The sequence below is a fragment of the Drosophila teissieri genome, unplaced genomic scaffold (genome assembly GCF_016746235.2).
Source record: "Drosophila teissieri strain GT53w unplaced genomic scaffold, Prin_Dtei_1.1 Segkk118_quiver_pilon_scaf, whole genome shotgun sequence".
NCBI classification, from domain to species: Eukaryota; Metazoa; Arthropoda; class Insecta; order Diptera; family Drosophilidae; genus Drosophila; species Drosophila teissieri.
In genome coordinates this window covers 398,330-416,761 of record NW_025224987.1, presented here as the reverse complement: position 1 = coordinate 416,761, position 18,432 = coordinate 398,330, and the positions used below count along the sequence as shown (strand labels likewise).

General features: G+C 37.7%; 1 protein-coding gene across 1 annotated transcript; it reads left to right on the top strand.

Annotated features, from left to right (window-relative positions):
• Positions 1 to 398: 398 nt before the first annotated feature.
• LOC122625485 (ubiquitin-conjugating enzyme E2 G1) lies at positions 399 to 5,882 on the top strand. The gene is made up of 3 exons (XM_043805579.1): positions 399 to 585; positions 2,398 to 2,500; positions 5,454 to 5,882. Exons 1-3 carry the CDS (start codon positions 540 to 542, stop codon positions 5,809 to 5,811), a joined length of 507 nt encoding a protein of 168 aa, XP_043661514.1. The 5' UTR covers positions 399 to 539; the 3' UTR covers positions 5,812 to 5,882.
• The last annotated feature ends 12,550 nt before the right edge of the window (positions 5,883 to 18,432 follow it).

Here is an 18,432-nt window from a genome sequence, read left to right as displayed (position 1 = left end):
AGTTCAATGTTTCGTGATCAATTAGGCTCGCCGTTCCAGACTGGACTCCCCACACTCCTCCGGTCAAGTTTATATATATACATAAAAAATATATATAATATATACATATATATATATATATGCGGCGTATATATTTTTTATATATCTATATCTACATAAATTTTTTTTTAATACTTTGCAATAAATCACACTACTATAGAAACATATACTTTGTATACATAAATATTGATATTTAAATGCATTTTCATCAAACATTTAATTGAGGAAAAACTGAAACAGGAAAACGCCGTGTAAATGCAATATAAATGCAGTTTGAAATTTGTGTTATTCTGTTCATATAGGTATTTACAAGATCTAGATCTTTTATAAACTTGTGTAACTAGTTCTTTTTTATGTTTTGCCTTAATAGAATATTTGGTCAGTCGATGTCGATCATTATATTTACTTTCAATACAAACTTATTTTTAAGCATAAAATTTTTGTTTGTGTAAATTTCTTGTGCGTTAAACTAAAGCAATTCATTTATTATTCAACTTAGAATGTCTGAACTTCAGTCATCTTTACTGTTAAAAAAACAATTGGCAGGTATGTTTAACAATTTCAAACACATATAAATAGGCAAAAATGCATATATAAATATGTTCTTACATACGAATGAATAAAATTATTTTTCCAGTCAAGCACATGTGAGGAAATTGGTGCATAAACCATTAGTATTGCTCAACCAAATTTAGATTTGATGAGTAATATGTGTTCACATTTTATAATTTCTAAATAACATATTACCTATATCTAAAGGTGATTTTAATGTATAATTTAACTGCTATTTTCTGGTAATGTTGATAGTATAGTCTTAAATAGTAAAATAAATGTGTATATATAATGTGTATGTGCATAAATATATATGTGTGAATATCGGTTTCTACCCTTATCATTAAAAAGCTTGTGGTCTGTATACCTTAGTACTTAAATAAATATTATAATTTTAACAAGAATTTATCTAATATCTCGAAAAGAAAATTCTATATGTTTAATAAGTGTAAGTGTACATAAAATATATAGTCTTTGCTAACTCTCACACATGCGTACATACACACATATGTACAAATATGTACATAGATAATGTTCCCTTCACTGCATTAGAATCTTTCAATTTTTATAAGAAAATTAACTTCTTTGTTTATGCTACATATGTATAAGACTTCGATTTTAATTCTCCCAACTTTCTTGCCTATATATAAACAAAAATTTGTATTAATAATAATAATTAAAATTTTAAAAATAAATGTTTATAATTCTTCCAACCTTGCCAAATATAAGCAAAAATGTATATTAGTGATAAAACTTTTAATTTTATCATCGACCCTTAACAATATTCCCTAGTGTTAGAAATAACACTATCAAATAAAATTATCATATATTTGCGTACAGCTTACAATAGATCATAAAGGTTATTTAACAATATTTTATTTTTCATTTTAAACTTAAGCCTACGAATAAGTGAACGCGCAAAAGTCTGCGTATTTAACATACAAGTAAACTGTTTTTAATAATTAGTAGGGTATCCATTTCTCTGCAAAACCTCCGTAAAGCGTTTCGGCATTAAAAGAAAAAAAAGAAACAAAAGCTATAATATGGGCACTTGAAACCAAAAAAAACATTGGTACTTACGATCACGAAATACATATTTTAAACTTAAAGAAAAAGACTTTACTCTACATCGCCTACACTTTAAAAATTTGTTAATTTGTTTTCCTCTCCAACAAAATTTTTGTCGACAGTAACGCCGACTGTAGCGGCCACAAACCGGACAACACTGCCATGCTCACACTCAATATCTAAAGATTTTCAAAATATCTCCATCGCACTCACACGGGTATCTGATTCTAAGAACTCGAATATCTATCATACATAATCTTGCTTAAAAATAAAAAATGAAAAATTCTTACTTTTGGAATATTTTATTTTAATTTCCACTGGGAAATCAAACCATTTTCCAAAGTGTGTTCCTGTTTTGCGCGCTATGTGGGCATTATAGTGTGTTTGGCAACGCTTAATAACCAAACTGCACAGCGTAGGCGTCACTAGAATCTGCATTTTTAATTTAACTTTTTAGTTAATATAGTTCTCCAAAGCTAATCGGTTAAATGGACGGGCTTACGAACATGGCCTCTGATCCTGGGAAAAAATATATATAATTTATTTGGCATACTCTTTTACTCAACGACCAACTGGTATAATCATAATCCGTTAAGGGGCACCAGAATAAGTACAAGAATTGTTTTTCTTAAACTATAACTTTACATATGTAGGTCTAAATGTACTTAAAAAACTAAAACCTACCAAACCATGAAACACGTGATTACTAAAAATAAATAAATTGTTGTATCTTTTCAGAACTAAACAAGAATCCAGTGGAAGGATTCTCGGCTGGTTTAATTGATGAGAATGATATATTTCGCTGGGAAGTTTTAATAATTGGACCGCCAGATACACTATAGTATGTTATAAATGAATTACCTTTTTCGTTTAAGAAATAATAAGTTTAATTACATTATTACGACTATGCGTCCACATGCATGAAGAAATTAAAATCTGTCACCTACTAAAAAACTAAACTTTATTTTAATATCCTGAAATAATTTCACCCGTTACTCGTAGATTAAAGAGTATACTAGATGATAAGTATGTAACAGGCAGAGGGAAGGACCATATAAAGTATACATATTCTTGATCAGGATCAATAGCGCAAGTCTGCTTCAGAACGTTGCCTCGCCTACTTTTTTTTTCATTAATCTGCAAGGGCACACTTTAGTTTGATTTCCCAGTCGAAAACAATATTATTTGTAAAGCGGCGTGTTAAAAAAATACGAATTTATCCACTTTTTTTTACGGTTTTGAAAAAATATTAGACTCCAGACTATTTAGTTCTCTCACTTAAACTTAAGACTTTCGGTATCTATTTACTTGTCAATTAATAATAGGCACGAAAATACATTTTTAAACCTGAAACCGATAGAGAATAGTCGGCTTGTGGACATCAAAGTGGTAGTAAAAGGGTACACTAGTTTCATTGAAACTTCGTTATATTCTTGTTCAAGATTAATAGCCGAGTCGATCTGGCCATGTCATCGCCCGTATGAACGTCGAGGAAAGAAAAACCTCACAAAACTGCCGCGCCCACACTTTTGAAAAATGTTTTAATATTCTTTCATTTTTATACCCGTTACTTGTAGAGTAAAAGGGTATACTAGATTTGTTGAAAAGTATGTAACATGCAAAAGGAAGCGACCAAAACTACGCCCACACATAGTCAGATAGTCAGGGAACTCGACTATAGCGTTCTCTCTTGTTTTTTATTTTTGTTCTGGGCGCGAAAAAATTGAAAATATTAAATTCTACAGCCGAGTTTAAACTGGGGTGTGACCCTATAAGTCCACCAGCAGTTATATAACCTTGTTATCCTGTGATATTTATTTCTGTTATTTCTATCACTCCAACACTCCAAAAACCATATTTGCGTCTAGGCTCTTATGCCGTCGGTAACACTTATAAATGTTAGACATCATAATAGGTCTCTTCTTTCCCATATCCATCATAATGACACTAAATTATAAAATTGAATTTTAACCATTTGGCCACAACGTGCCATCGTCCAAAGGTACATCAGGCAACCAAAAGGCTCCGTGGGAAAATGTATTTTTTAAAAATCTTGCCGGCGTCTGAAACATGCCATTTATGGAAATTTTTAGGGAAGGTTGTTGAAGATCTTTATAAACAAATATCGGAGTAGTATGTGTGACACAGTCGTGAAGGACTGATATGAAAACAAGAGAGAATGCTGTAGTCGAGTTGCCCGACTTATTAGATAGATAAATAATAAGTAGGAAGTGGGAAAGAGAAATTTAAACATTTTCTGGAATATTGGTAGAAATTGGAAAAAAAAATATAAAATGTAAAAATTGTTAATATTTTTGGCGGTTTGTGAATAAATATCAAAACATTTTTTAAAAGTGTGGGCGTGGCCGTTTTGAGCGGTTTGTGGACGTGGCAAAATGGGTCAGCAAACTTGCGCTGCGTCTGTCTCTGGAGTCTGCATGGCGAATCTCAACTTTCCAGCTTTTTATAGTTCCTGACATTTCCAGATCGACTCGGATACTTAATATATATATACTTAAGTAATAAATATACTTAATACTAATGCTACATTGTACTAACTCCTTATAAAATCGTAACTCCAATATTGACTTCTGTTAATAACAATTATCATCGCATAGCTAGGCTCAGTACTTTCCTTTAGCGTGCCTTACTTAAAGCGGTCAACCTCAATTAGTTATGACTTTACCACCTTTATTGGCCATGGCCGACTTAAGAAAAGTCTTTGAATCGGTTAATCTTAAGCTACTAATCCACAAGGCACACCTTTTCTGCTTCTCTCCTGCCTTGCTTATATGGATTCGCTCCTTCTTAACGAGATTTAATAACAATAATATAATAAAACAAGAGAGAACGCTATAGTCGAGATCCCCGACTATCTGATACCCGTTACTCAGCTAGTGGAAGTGCGAAGGAGAAATTTCAGCACAGACAGTTGTTGGCGGTTTGTGGGCGTTAGAGTGGGCGTGGCAACAAGTTTTTTGGCAAATCAATAGAAATTTTCAAGACTAATTAATAAATGAAAAAATATCAAAACATTTTTTAAAAATGTGGGCGTGGCAGCTTTGTGCGGTTTGTGGGCGTTAAAGTGGGCGTGGCAAAAAGTTTTTTGGCAAATCGATAGAAATTTACAAGACTAATACAAAACTGAAAAAATATCAACACATTTTTAAAAAATGTGGGCGTGACAGTTTTGGGCGGTTTGTGGGCGTTAGAGTGGGCGTGGCAACATGAATCGACAAACTTGCGCTGCTTCTATGTCTCTGGAGTCTGTATGCTTAATCTGAACTTTCTAGCTTTTGTAGTTCCTGAGATCTCGACGTTCATACGGACGGACAGACGGACATGGCCAGATCAATTCGGCTATTGATCCTGATCAAGAATATATATACTTTATATGGTCGGAAACGCTTCCTTCTGCCTGTTACATACTTTTCAACGAATCTAGTATACCCTTTTACTCTACGAGTAACGGGTATAAATACGGTGACTGTGAGTTCAGGAGTTCCTAAATTCAGGTTTTTGGTTTATTAATATTGGGCATGTATTATTGAGTCCTCGTAAGTCTTAACGTCATCCGTACGTTAAGTTTTGGTCTCATTCCTTCAAGCAGGTTAAATTCGACGTTAATTACTCGGTAATATCTCTCCCTCTCTCTCACACTTCCATTAACTAAGTATCGGGTGTCTATTAGTCATGGCACTTGAGTATAACTCTAATTACTAAAATACGAATTTATTTATTATTTAGGGTGAGTGTCTTTTATTCATACAAAATGTTTCTTTTTTAACCCGCAGCGAAGGAGGATTCTTTAAAGCTCATCTTTACTTTCCTAAGGAATATCCGTTGCGTCCTCCTCGAATGAAGTTTGTTACAGAAATTTGGCATCCTAATATTGAGAAGAACGGAGATGTCTGCATTTCTATTTTACATGAGCCTGGAGACGATAAATGGGGATACGAAAAAGCATCGGAGCGCTGGTTACCCGTGCATACAGTGGAGACCATCTTGATATCTGTAATATCAATGCTGGCCGATCCGAACGATGAGTCTCCAGCAAACGTTGATGCTGCCAAGGAATGGCGAGAATCCTATACCGACTTTAAACGCAAAGTTGCTCGCTGCGTCAGAAAAAGTCAGGAGGAGTGCTCGTGAAGCGACCCGCCCTATATTTGTATATTTATATTAAACATTTTATACATTAAAAGGATTAACTTAAATATGTACATATCTTAGGGTTTTCTTTGGTCGAGGGAGGAGTTGTGGTTAAAATTAAGTACATAATCTCTATTACTGCGTTTTTGGGATGCTCATTTCACGCTATTTTAGGACATTACCTCCAATCTCATTCGCCAAACCACGAAAAGAGAATTTGTGTCCTCCTTTCTGGTTGCTTGTTATAAATGCTGTTTGTGCATTTTCTTTGTTATTAAATAAACGATCATTGCACGATACTAGCAGATATCGCTATCATAAATTTATCTGTACCGCAAAATAAATAAATAATGCTAAAGAAGCTAACAATTTAAAACAAACCAAACGCATAAAAGTGCATATCGATTATTAAATTTTTTAATTTAATGTATGTGTTATACCCGTTACTCGTAGAATAAATGGGTATACTAGATTCGTTGGTCAGATTCTTGATCAGGATCAATAGCCTAGTCGATATGACCATGTCCGTATGAACGCTGAGATCTCGGGAACTACAAAAGCTAGAAAGTTGAGATTAAGCATACAGACTCCAGAGACATAGACGCAGCGCAAGTTTGTTGATTTATGTTGCCACGCCCACTCTAACGCCCACAAACCGCCTAAAACTGCTACTCCAAAAAACTTTTTGCCACGCCCACAAACCGCCAAAACTGTCAGTGTTGAAGACTCTCCTGCGCATTTCCAATAGCTGAGTAAGGGGTATCAGATAGTCGGGAAACTCGACTATAGCGTTCTCTATTGTTTTTATTTTTAAGTATTAATAGTTTATTGTGGGTGTTTTACAGCTTTGTGAAAGATATTAGTTAAAATTTGAAGATGTGGTTTATATCGTCTTCGCTTCGTCCGATTATCTATTATAGTCAGAACATAATACGCTGTAGGGGTCATGCTGCTTATAGTTAGATCTATAAGGATTTACTATAATAATAGGGGTAGCTGCTACCTACGACAAACAAAGTCGGGACTACACACTTCACCACGAATAAGATTACCCAAAAAGACTGTTCGAAGCATCGTTCTATTTTTAGCTAGGGAAGCAGAATAACTTAGCATTAGTCTGGAATATGCAGGTAATATAAGGTTTGCATCCCAATTAACTGCAAACAGTAAAGTTTTTTTGAAGCGATTCAATGCGGTCCTAGTGAACACCCTATTGTGGACTCAAAACGATCATCAAATGCTGTTGACCACATTTTTATAAAACCATGCACAGCCCTGGCCTTATTGACAATAGACGAAATGTGGTCTGAAAAAATTTAAGTAAGGCACCAAGATCATCAAAGAGCCAACACGTAGAGTGTAAGTCGCGTGTCTTGGTTTGACACGATAAATTTACACTTGGAGCCATTTAAGTTTAGTACTTTATCACGGCACTATATTTGCAAGCTGTCTATATCGGCTCGTGAGACCGAACAGTAGGAAATGTACTATACTGCAGCCATAATTTAACATTGTCTGCGTACACGCGTAAGTACACGCGTTTTATTAATAAGGAAAGGTCGTTAATATATAAGGTAGAAAAGGCCGTTCGGATAACTTAAAATCAAATTTAGAAGATCTACAGGGAAACCTAATAAATCAAGTTTCCTAAACATTTTCAAAAGTGTGGGCGTGGCAGTTTTGTGGGCGTTAGAGTTGACGTGACAACATGAATCGACAAACTTGCGCTGCGTCTATGTCTCTGGAGTCTGTATGCTTAAGCTGAACTTTCTAGCTTTTGTAGCTCCTGAGCTCTTGACGTTCATACAAACAGACAGACAGACTGACGGACATGGCCATATCGACTCGGCTATTGATCCTGATCAAGAATATATATACTTTATATGGTCGGAAACGCTTCCTTTTGCATGTTACATACTTTTCAACGAATCTAGTATACCCTTTTACTCCATGAGTAACGGGTATAAAGAGTCAAATGCTTTACTAAAGTCAGTGTAGATGACATATGTTTGAAGATTATTTTTGAAGCCCTATATTACAAAGAAAGTGAGCTCCTAAAGGTTAGTGGTTTTTGATTTTCGTTTCATAAAACCATGCTGACATGGTGATATAATTAACCTACAAAGGTGCTGCAAATGAGGACTGATAAAATTTTTAAAAAGCTTAACATTTGTATGGAGAGGGATTACAAAGGACTGTAGATAGTAAAGCAATAAGCTTTCGTTTAGATTGGGGCAGAATATTAAATTCGACCTTGATACTGCGTAAGAGTAGGGCTTTTCGGAATGAGTTAACGTGGAATATGTTGTTTGAAAAAACTTGACAAATAGATCGGCTCATGCCTGATCCGTTGTACCGTAGCATTTTCAAAAAATAGCGAGGAAGGGTAAGAAATTGTTTTGCGATTAGTGTTAACGAAAGTATAAAGCACTGTAAAACTTAACCAAGCACTGAAATATTTAAAAAAGATAGACTGAGAACCGGTTTTTTTGTAAAAAGGGGTGCCAACTCTTTATTAAACCTAGGAGGTTTGTTGGAGATAGACGAATAGTACATCGGAACACAAGAGTTAAATAATGATTTAGGTGTTGGGTCTCGCAGCCCCCAGCACTTTATAAATTTATGTGTTTATTTGCTGCCCACTTTGGAGACACAATTAAGCTTTACGGCTCCTCGGCTTTGCGATTATCTTTCTATCTAAGCTCTCCTCTCTCTATTTTGTACTCTTGCGCTTGCACCTTTGGCTCAGCTTTCTGCTTTTGCTCAACAATGAAGCCGCTTATTATCACTCGCTTTCGTAACCCATGCATGCAAGTTACCATTGACACACCGCCTGACACACCCGCCAAACCACCACAGCTTCCAAACTATTGACCCCTTTTAACACCCATCACCCTTCCCCAGTACACTGAACCGGGGAGATTGTCTACAGGCAGAAAACACAATTGTTTACATTAAAAATTTCTATTATACTTAAGCTAAGGCTTCAGGCCAACCATTTTTTTTTTTTTTTTTTTTTTTCATTATTTATTGAATCTTCCCTTTGTGTTAAGAGACGAACAATAAGTGTTCAAATCTTAATCTAACTTAATTAACTTTCACTTAGTGATAGTTTTTTCATTAATGCCCTAATAAGTTTATTGCTGGGCTGGGAGGTCGTTGCGGTGCAGCCGGCTTTGACTGCATACTCGGATTAGTTTTCTTGCGAGGGGATTTGTATGGGTGGTCAGCTTTTCGTTATACTTCGTTTTTTTCTCAGCTATTACTTCGATTACTAATTTGATTTTTAGGTCTTTGTGTATGTTTTCGTTCCGAAGGTACCACGGCGCTCCAGTGATAATTCTCTGAATTCTTGACTGTGCTCGCTGAATAATGTCTATGTTACTTCTGGATGCGTTGCCCCACAGCTCGGAGCCATAAGTCCAGATAGGTTTTAAGACGGAGTTGTATAGAAGAGCTTTGAACTCCAGACTAAGTGGAGAGCGAGCATTTATGAGCCAGTGGAGGTTCCTTGCTTTAAGTTTAAGATGTATCGATTTGGCTTCTATATATTTGCGCCAAGTGAGCCGCCTGTCCAGATGAACACCCAGATATGTTACCTCGTCGGCTTGTGGAATGCATATGTTATTCAAGACCAGTGGTGGGCATGTTTGTTTGTTTAAGGTAAAGGTAACCTGCTTGCATTTTTGAACATTTATTGAAATTCTCCAGTCGGCAAGCCATCGTTCTACAGATGTTAAGTGTCGGGATAGGAGTGCCGTGGCTTTTATTGGGCATTTGGAGCGACTGAGTATCGCGGTATCATCAGCGAACGTGGAGGTTGTTAGATTGTAGTCTATGGGGAAATCCGCCGTATACAGGGTGTATAAGATTGGACCCAGTACACTGCCTTGCGGCACTCTAGCTTCGATTGCGCAATCGCGTGAAGTGCTTGTATCGCATCTTATTGCAAACACTCTGTTATATAGGTATGACTTCAGTAGCTTATGTGTGTTTTGGGGCAACAGGCAGATGTGAAGAATAGCACACTTTGGGAGTTCAATGAGCATTCTTGGAGTTATTAGGTCGTAGCCAGGCGATTTTCTTGGGTTCAGTTGCTCTTTGATAACCTTTGCTAGTTCACATGGTCGGAATTCAAAGGGTTCTTGAGGATCTAGATTGGCTGCTATTAAAGGAGGGAGAATAAATGTGTTGGTAGAGGGATTTGGTCGGAATACATTTTGTAAATGGTCAGCGAAAGCACTGGCTCTTTCTTCATCACTTCGAAACCAGGTGCCAGAAGGACTTCGTAGTGGCATAATTGGCGCTATTGGAGTCTTTAGGTTTCTGTGAGCTCTCCAAAGAGGGTACTTAGTGCTGGTGGGAGAGAGTTGCTCGATATATGAACGTTGGCTGTTTTTTTCCTCTTGTTTGAGAGCATTTGTAAGCCTGCGTGTGGCTATCTTAAGCATGTGCTTTGTAATTGGTGATCTATTAGACTGCCAATCCCTTCGTAGGCGTCGTTTATCTATGGGATGGGTTTATTATGAGTTGTAAGGCTATGGACGTAGATTGTAAGTAGTTTTTGTCAAAATTGTTTAAGTGGTGGTGTTTTATGCGATTTCTGATGAGTATTCCAGTACCTCCATGAGCTTTACCATCTGGATGATTTGTACCATAGAACAAGTATCCTGGTATATGAAAATTGTTTTTATTTGTGAGGTGCGTTTCTGATAGTAGCATTACGTCGATGTTTTTTTCGTAAATGAACTGTGTGAGCTCTTGTGTATGCCGTGAAACGCCATTTGCGTTCCACAGAGATATCCGTAGGGAAGCCATTATGGGGATTTTGAAGATACAAGAAGTTGAATCAGGATATTTTGGTTTTTCATGAGCTCTTGCAAAGTATTTTGCATGAACGTCATAAAGTCTTTCATGCTTTGCTGTAGGGATAGCATCATAGCTTCGATGCCACTTTGTTGTGTTTGTTGGATGTTTGTCGGTGTATGTTCGGAATGAGCAGTTCTTGTCGGTGGGGCGGGCACTTCTAGTCCGGATTTTAGGGCGCTAGCGAAAGAAATTGTTGGAGTAGTGCTTGGGACAGTTAGGGGTGGTTGAAAAATCGGTTGCGGAGAGTAGAAATTGACTTTGTTGTATGTATGTGCTGTGGCAATACGTTTGTTTAGGCGGCTCTTCAATTCTTTGTACACCACACAGCCTCTGTAGTTTGCAGTATGTTTTTCCCCGCAGTTACTGCATTTCTTCACAGACTTATCGTCCTTGTTTTTGGGGCAGTTTGTGGTAGTATGAGGTTCGCTGCAGACAACACATACGGACTTAAGGGTGCAGTATGCCTTGGTGTGGCCGTATTCTTGGCAATTAGTACATTGAACTGGATTGATACGTTTGTGCGGCTCCTCCACGGTGATCCTCCGATGTAGCAAGTACTGTAAATTGTATATTGGGTGCACTTCGTTTTTCTTTAGTGCCTGGAGCTCTGGTTCGAGTTCTATTTTGAATAGTGGCTGCGGAACTTTGTCTTTGTTTAAAATATTAATAGCTGTCTTTGCAGAAAAGTTTTTGGCCTTCAGAGCCTCAATTATCTCAGCTGGTGTCACTGTTGCTTCAATGCCCTTAAGTACTACCTGTAGCCCTTTGCAACTTTTTAATTGGTATGTGTAGTAGTTTTTACCAGCATCATTTAGGTATTTAGTCACTATACGGTGGTCTGCTTCTGTTTGGATCTGTAGTTTTATTTCATGAATATTTCCTTTTTTAAGTGGGATAATGTGGAATTTGCTGTCACCAATCAAAGCAACGAGTTTATTTACAAGTGCATTTGTACTTTGTTCTCGTATGAAAATTGGTGGAGGCCTGGTCTTTTTTGGTTCCCCTACCGTTTTTTCGTTGGGTTGTTCGGTCGCAGAATCAGCCAAGATAGCATATCGGTTTGAATTATTTACTGCAGAGTTTTCATTGCCGTTGTTGGTTCGATTGATTTTGGGTTGATTACCTGCCTTATTGTTTTGAGGGCTGAGCTTTCTCTTGATTTGGATGTAGCGATCCATGCCAGTCTGCACAGTCGAAATCGACTTCTGCTTTTGTTTTGATTCTTCTTTGCGTGCATTATTGTTGTTGCAAACGGTCAGTGCTGCTGAATTATTTACAGCTGGCACAGCGATAATTAGTTGGGCCGCTGACGAAGTTGTTGTTGTGGTAGCAGTGACAGTTGCCAGTGAGGTCACTGCACTCGTTATTGCAGTGTTACAGTTACCCGGGACGGTCGTTTGGCGCTGCGAGAGGAGCGGGGTAGGAGAGGCGGTCTCTTCGCTCCACGACTTGTGAGCCGAAGCAGGCAGAGAGGGAGAGCAAGAACGCGGTCTGTCGTTCTCTGAGGGCAAAAGTTTCGAGTTAGTTGAAGGTGAGGGTGCTCGATCACCGATTTGCGGTGAGACGAAAGAAAAGTATGCATTGTTGCGTTGTAAAGAGAGCCGGCGCTCGTCTTGTTCACATTGTCGCTGAGAACGTATGTCGTTTTGATTCATTGTTCTAAGTCCACATATAACAATTACCAGAACAATATGGAATAATTATTTATTTTAGTAAATAATTACTATAGTCAATAATTGTTAGTTGTGCAAACTGCACTTTACACTTTGTGTTTAACTTTCACTATACTGTTGTAGTTTTTAGAACTTGCTATTCGTAGCTTGAAAGAAACACGTCTGCACTCGCCGACGTTCGACACTGTATGAGACACTGTATAGGCCAACCATTTTAAAATTGAATAAATCATATCTTACTTAGAATTAAATGGAAGAGGACATCTTTTTATTTTACTCTGCGGTGCTTACAGTTAGTAGTGTTAACTAAACCTAATAAAGTTACCACTCGAGTCCGACTGGTAACTAGGGCGCATCGATGCGCAAGTTCGAACGAACTAATAAAACATTATCATTCGAAATCGTTACATAAATAAATCGTCCTTTCATTTCTCGAGAGGGTAAACCTAACCGCAATTAAGACTCCACCTGCTCGCCTGGAGGGGTTTACATACCTGGGAAAACTTCAGAGTTAGGTATTTTCGGCTTGCTACGCAAGCTTCTTTTGATAGGAAATAGTAAGACTAGTTGTGTTTTATAGTTTTTTGAAGAGGAAGAAGAAGAATAATAAGTAGAAGTAGAAGAGGAGGATGGTGCAGTGGTCTGGCTACGTGAGGAATGATAAATTTCCACGAGTATTGGCTTAATATTCCCCACTTATTTTTATGTTATTATGTAAGACAATACATTCGACAAAGTCGAGAAACGAAAATCCGTTAGTGGAACCACAGTAAGGGGTTTTGGCACTGCAGATTGCGTTTCTGAAGGGCCAAATTGTGCCGGTAGTCCGCACTCAATATTCCTTTTGTGGTGGTGGTAAACTAATTGGGACAGGTGGAATCACTGGTTGAGAATCCAGTTCAGAGAAATTCGAATCTATAGCAATCTTAAATTGGTCTCCCTTCACAACGGTTTGATCGGATTGCTCTGAATCTTTGTTAGCTGCCGATCTTAGCAACATTTAAAGATTTGTGGCGATCGACAACTAATTAGCTGTGGTTCCCACTGGATCAATTGCCGGAGGCTGTGGAGTGTTCCGCTTAGGCAGCCTACCACCAGCGGCTTTCTTGCGCTTTGGTGGTTCCTCAAATAGCTTAAAGCTTTTATATTACGAATCTAGCGCGATGAGGAGATTATCAGCTCGACGAATACTATCGCTAGCCACGCCAAAACTGCTGATCAGTCCATTTAAAAGAACATTTAGTTTGGCGCATAAATAAGAGTCGTAAATTCTGTCCACTGAAAAGGAAAATTTTGTGGGATTTGGAAATGAAAATGTGGTATCGAATGTGGGTTGTATGTAGGGTTGTCGATAATATATCAAAATATCACTTTATCGATATTTTTTCCTAAAAATGATATATTTATATCGTTATATTTTTTTTGAACAAATATCGATATTGCGATATTTATACCCGTTACTCGTAGAGTAAAAGGGTATACTAGATTCGTTGAAAAGTATGTAACAGGCAGAAGGAAGCGTTTCCGAAGCTAACAATTTAAAACAAACCAAACGCATAAAAGTGCATATCGATTATTAAATTTTTTAATTTAATGTATGTGTTATACCCGTTACTCGTAGAATAAATGGGTATACTAGATTCGTTGGTCAGATTCTTGATCAGGATCAATAGCCTAGTCGATATGACCATGTCCGTATGAACGCTGAGATCTCGGGAACTACAAAAGCTAGAAAGTTGAGATTAAGCATACAGACTCCAGAGACATAGACGCAGCGCAAGTTTGTTGATTTATGTTGCCACGCCCACTCTAACGCCCACAAACCGCCTAAAACTGCTACTCCAAAAAACTTTTTGCCACGCCCACAAACCGCCAAAACTGTCAGTGTTGAAGACTCTCCTGCGCATTTCCAATAGCTGAGTAAGGGGTATCAGATAGTCGGGGAACTCGACTATAGCGTTCTTTATTGTTTTTATTTTTAAGTATTAATAGTTTATTGTGGGTGTTTTACAGCAAGGATTTACTATAATAATAGGGGTAGCTGCTACCTACGACAAACAAAGTCGGGACTACACACTTCACCACGAATAAGATTACCCAAAAAGACTGTTCCAAGCATCGTTCTATTTTTAGCTAGGGAAGCAGAATAACTTAGCATTAGTCTGGAATATGCAGGTAATATAAGGTTTGCATCCCAATTAACTGCAAACAGTAAAGTTTTTTTGAAGCGATTCAATGCGGTCCTAGTGAACACCCTATTGTGGACTCAAAACGATCATCAAATGCTGTTGACCACATTTTTATAAAACCATGCACACCCCTGGCCTTATTGACAATAGACGAAATATGGTCTGAAAATATTTAAGTAAGGCACCAAGATCATCAAAGAGCCAACACGTAGAGTGTAAGTCGCGTGTCTTGGTTTGACACGATAAATTTACACTTGGAGCCATTTAAGTTTAGTACTTTATCACGGCACTATATTTGCAAGCTGTCTATATCGGCTCGTGAGACCGAACGGTAGGAAATGTACTATACTGCAGCCATAATTTAACATTGTCTGCGTACACGCGTAAGTACACGCGTTTTATTAATAAGGAAAGGTCGTTAATATATAAGGTAGAAAAGGCCGTTCGGATAACTTAAAATCAAATTTAGAAGATCTACAGGGAAACCTAATAAATCAAGTTTCCTAAACATTTTCAAAAGTGTGGGCGTGGCAGTTTTGTGGGCGTTAGAGTTGACGTGACAACATAAATCGACAAACTTGCGCTGCGTCTATGTCTCTCGAGTCTGTATGCTTAATCTGAACTTTCTAGCTTTTGTAGCTCCTGAGCTCTTGACGTTCATACGGACAGACAGACAGACTGACGGACCGACGGACATGGCCATATCGACTCGGCTATTGATCCTGATCAAGAATATATATACTTTATATGGTCGGAAACGCTTCCTTTTGCATGTTACATACTTTTCAACGAATCTAGTATACCCTTTTACTCCATGAGTAACGGGTATAAAGAGTCAAATGCTTTACTAAAGTCAGTGTAGATGACATATGTTTGAAGATTATTTTTGAAGCCTTATATTACAAAGAAAGTGAGCTCCTAAAGGTTAGTGGTTTTTGATTTTCGTTTCATAAAACCATGCTGACATGGTGATATAATTAACCTACAAAGGTGCTGCAAATGAGGACTGATAAAATTTTTAAAAAGCTTAGGGATAGCCGAATACTTTGTCTTCAATTTCTTGCATCTAATTAGTTAACATTTGTATGGAGAGGGATTACAAAGGACTGTAGATAGTAAAGCAATAAGCTTTCGTTTAGATTGGGGCAGAATATTAAATTCGACCTTGATACTGCGTAAGAGTAGGGCTTTTCGGAATGAGTTAACGTGGAATATGTTGTTTGAAAAAACTTGGCAAATAGATCGGCTCATGCCTGATCCGTTGTACCGTAGCATTTTCAAAAAATAGCGAGGAAGGGTAAGAAATTGTTTTGCGATTAGTGTTAACGAAAGTATAAAGCACTGTAAAACTTAACCAAGCACTGAAATATTTAGAAAAGATAGACTGAGAACCGGTTTTTTTGTATAAAGGGGTGCCAACTCTTTATTAAACCTAGGAGGTTTGTTGGAGATAGACGAATAGTACATCGGAAAACAAGAGTTAAATAATGATTTAGGTGTTGGGTCTCGCAGCCCCCAGCACTTTATAAATTTATGTGTTTATTTGCTGCCCACTTTGGAGACACAATTAAGCTTTACGGCTCCTCGGCTTTGCGATTATCTTTCTATCTAAGCTCTCCTCTCTCTATTTTGTACTCTTGCGCTTGCACCTTTGGCTCAGCTTTCTGCTTTTGCTCAACAATGAAGCCGCTTATTATCACTCGCTTTCGTAACCCATGCATGCAAGTTACCATTGACACACCGCCTGACACACCCGCCAAACCACCACAGCTTCCAAACTATTGACCCCTTTTAACACCCATCACCCTTCCCCAGTACACTGAACCGGGGAGATTGTCTACAGGCAGAAAACACAATTGTTTACATTAAAAAATTCTATTATACTTAAGCTAAGGCTTCAGGCCAACCATTTTAAAATTGAATAAATTATATCTTACTTAGAATTAAATGGAAGAGGACATTATTTTATTTTACTCTGCGGTGCTTACAGTTAGTAGTGTTAACTAAACCTAATAAAGTTACCACTCGAGTCCGACTGGTAACTAGGGCGCATCGATGCGCAAGTTCGAACGAACTAATAAAACATTATCATTCGAAATCGTTACATAAATAAATCGTCCTTTCATTTCTCGAGAGGGTAAACCTAACCGCAATTAAGACTCCACCTGCTCGCCTGGAGGGGTTTACATACCTGGGAAAACTTCAGAGTTAGGTATTTTCGGCTTGCTACGCAAGCTTCTTTTGATAGGAAATAGTAAGACTAGTTGTGTTTTATAGTTTTTTGAAGAGGAAGAAGAAGAATAATAAGTAGAAGTAGAAGAGGAGGATGGTGCAGTGGTCTGGCTACGTGAGGAATGATAAATTTCCACGAGTATTGGCTTAATATTCCCCACTTATTTTTATGTTATTATGTAAGACAATACATTCGACAAAGTCGAGAAACGAAAATCCGTTAGTGGAACCACAGTAAGGGGTTTTGGCACTGCAGATTGCGTTTCTGAAGGGCCAAATTGTGCCGGTAGTCCGCACTCAATATTCCTTTTGTGGTGGTGGTAAACTAATTGGGACAGGTGGAATCACTGGTTGAGAATCCAGTTCAGAGAAATTCGAATCTATAGCAATCTTAAATTGGTCTCCCTTCACAACGGTTTGATCGGATTGCTCCGAATCTTTGTTAGCTGCCGATCTTAGCAACATTTAAAGATTTGTGGCGATCGACAACTAATTAGCTGTGGTTCCCACTGAATCAATTGCCGGAGGCTGTGGAGTGTTCCGCTTAGGCAGCCTACCACCAGCGGCTTTCTTGCGCTTTTGTGGTTCCTCAAATAGCTTAAAGCTTTTAAATTACGAATCTAGCGCGATGAGGAGATTATCAGCTCGACGAATACTATCGCTAGCCACGCCAAAACTGCTGATCAGTCCATTTAAAAGAACATTTAGTTTGGCGCATAAATAAGAGTCGTAAATTCTGTCCACTGAAAAGCGTTTCCGAAGCTAACAATTTAAAACAAACCAAACGCATAAAAGTGCATATCGATTATTAAATTTTTTAATTTAATGTATGTGTTATACCCGTTACTCGTAGAATAAATGGGTATACTAGATTCGTTGGTCAGATTCTTGATCAGGATCAATAGCCTAGTCGATATGACCATGTCCGTATGAACGCTGAGATCTCGGGAACTACAAAAGCTAGAAAGTTGAGATTAAGCATACAGACTCCAGAGACATAGACGCAGCGCAAGTTTGTTGATTTATGTTGCCACGCCCACTCTAACGCCCACAAACCGCCTAAAACTGCTACTCCAAAAAACTTTTTGCCACGCCCACAAACCGCCAAAACTGTCAGTGTTGAAGACTTTCCTGCGCATTTCCAATAGCTGAGTAAGGGGTATCAGATAGTCGGGGAACTCGACTATAGCGTTCTCTATTGTTTTTATTTTTAAGTATTAATAATTTATTGTGGGTGTTTTACAGCTTTGTGAAAGATATTAGTTAAAATTTGAAGATGTGGTTTATATCGTCTTCGCTTCGTCCGATTTTCTTAACCACTTAAGCAAGTCTATTATAGTCAGAACATGATACGCTGTAGGGGTCATGCTGCTTATAGTTAGATCTACAAGGATTTACTATAATAATAGGGGTAGCTGCTACCTACGACAAACAAAGTCGGGACTACACACTTCACCACGAATAAGATTACCCAAAAAGACTGTTCCAAGCATCGTTCTATTTTTAGCTAGGGAAGCAGAATAACTTAGCATTAGTCTGGAATATGCAGGTAATATAAGGTTTGCATCCCAATTAACTGCAAACAGTAAAGTTTTTTTGAAGCGATTCAATGCGGTCCTAGTGAACACCCTATTGTGGACTCAAAACGATCATCAAAT

Bases quoted from the DNA above. Each gene is read 5' to 3' on its own strand.
- LOC122625485 (XM_043805579.1), top strand. From the start codon at position 540: ATGTCTGAACTTCAGTCATCTTTACTGTTAAAAAAACAATTGGCAG. The intron at 586-2,397 runs GTATGTTTAACA...GTATCTTTTCAG, and splicing joins GTTAAAAAAACAATTGGCAG to AACTAAACAAGAATCCAGTG. The intron at 2,501-5,453 runs GTATGTTATAAA...TTTAACCCGCAG, and splicing joins GGACCGCCAGATACACTATA to CGAAGGAGGATTCTTTAAAG.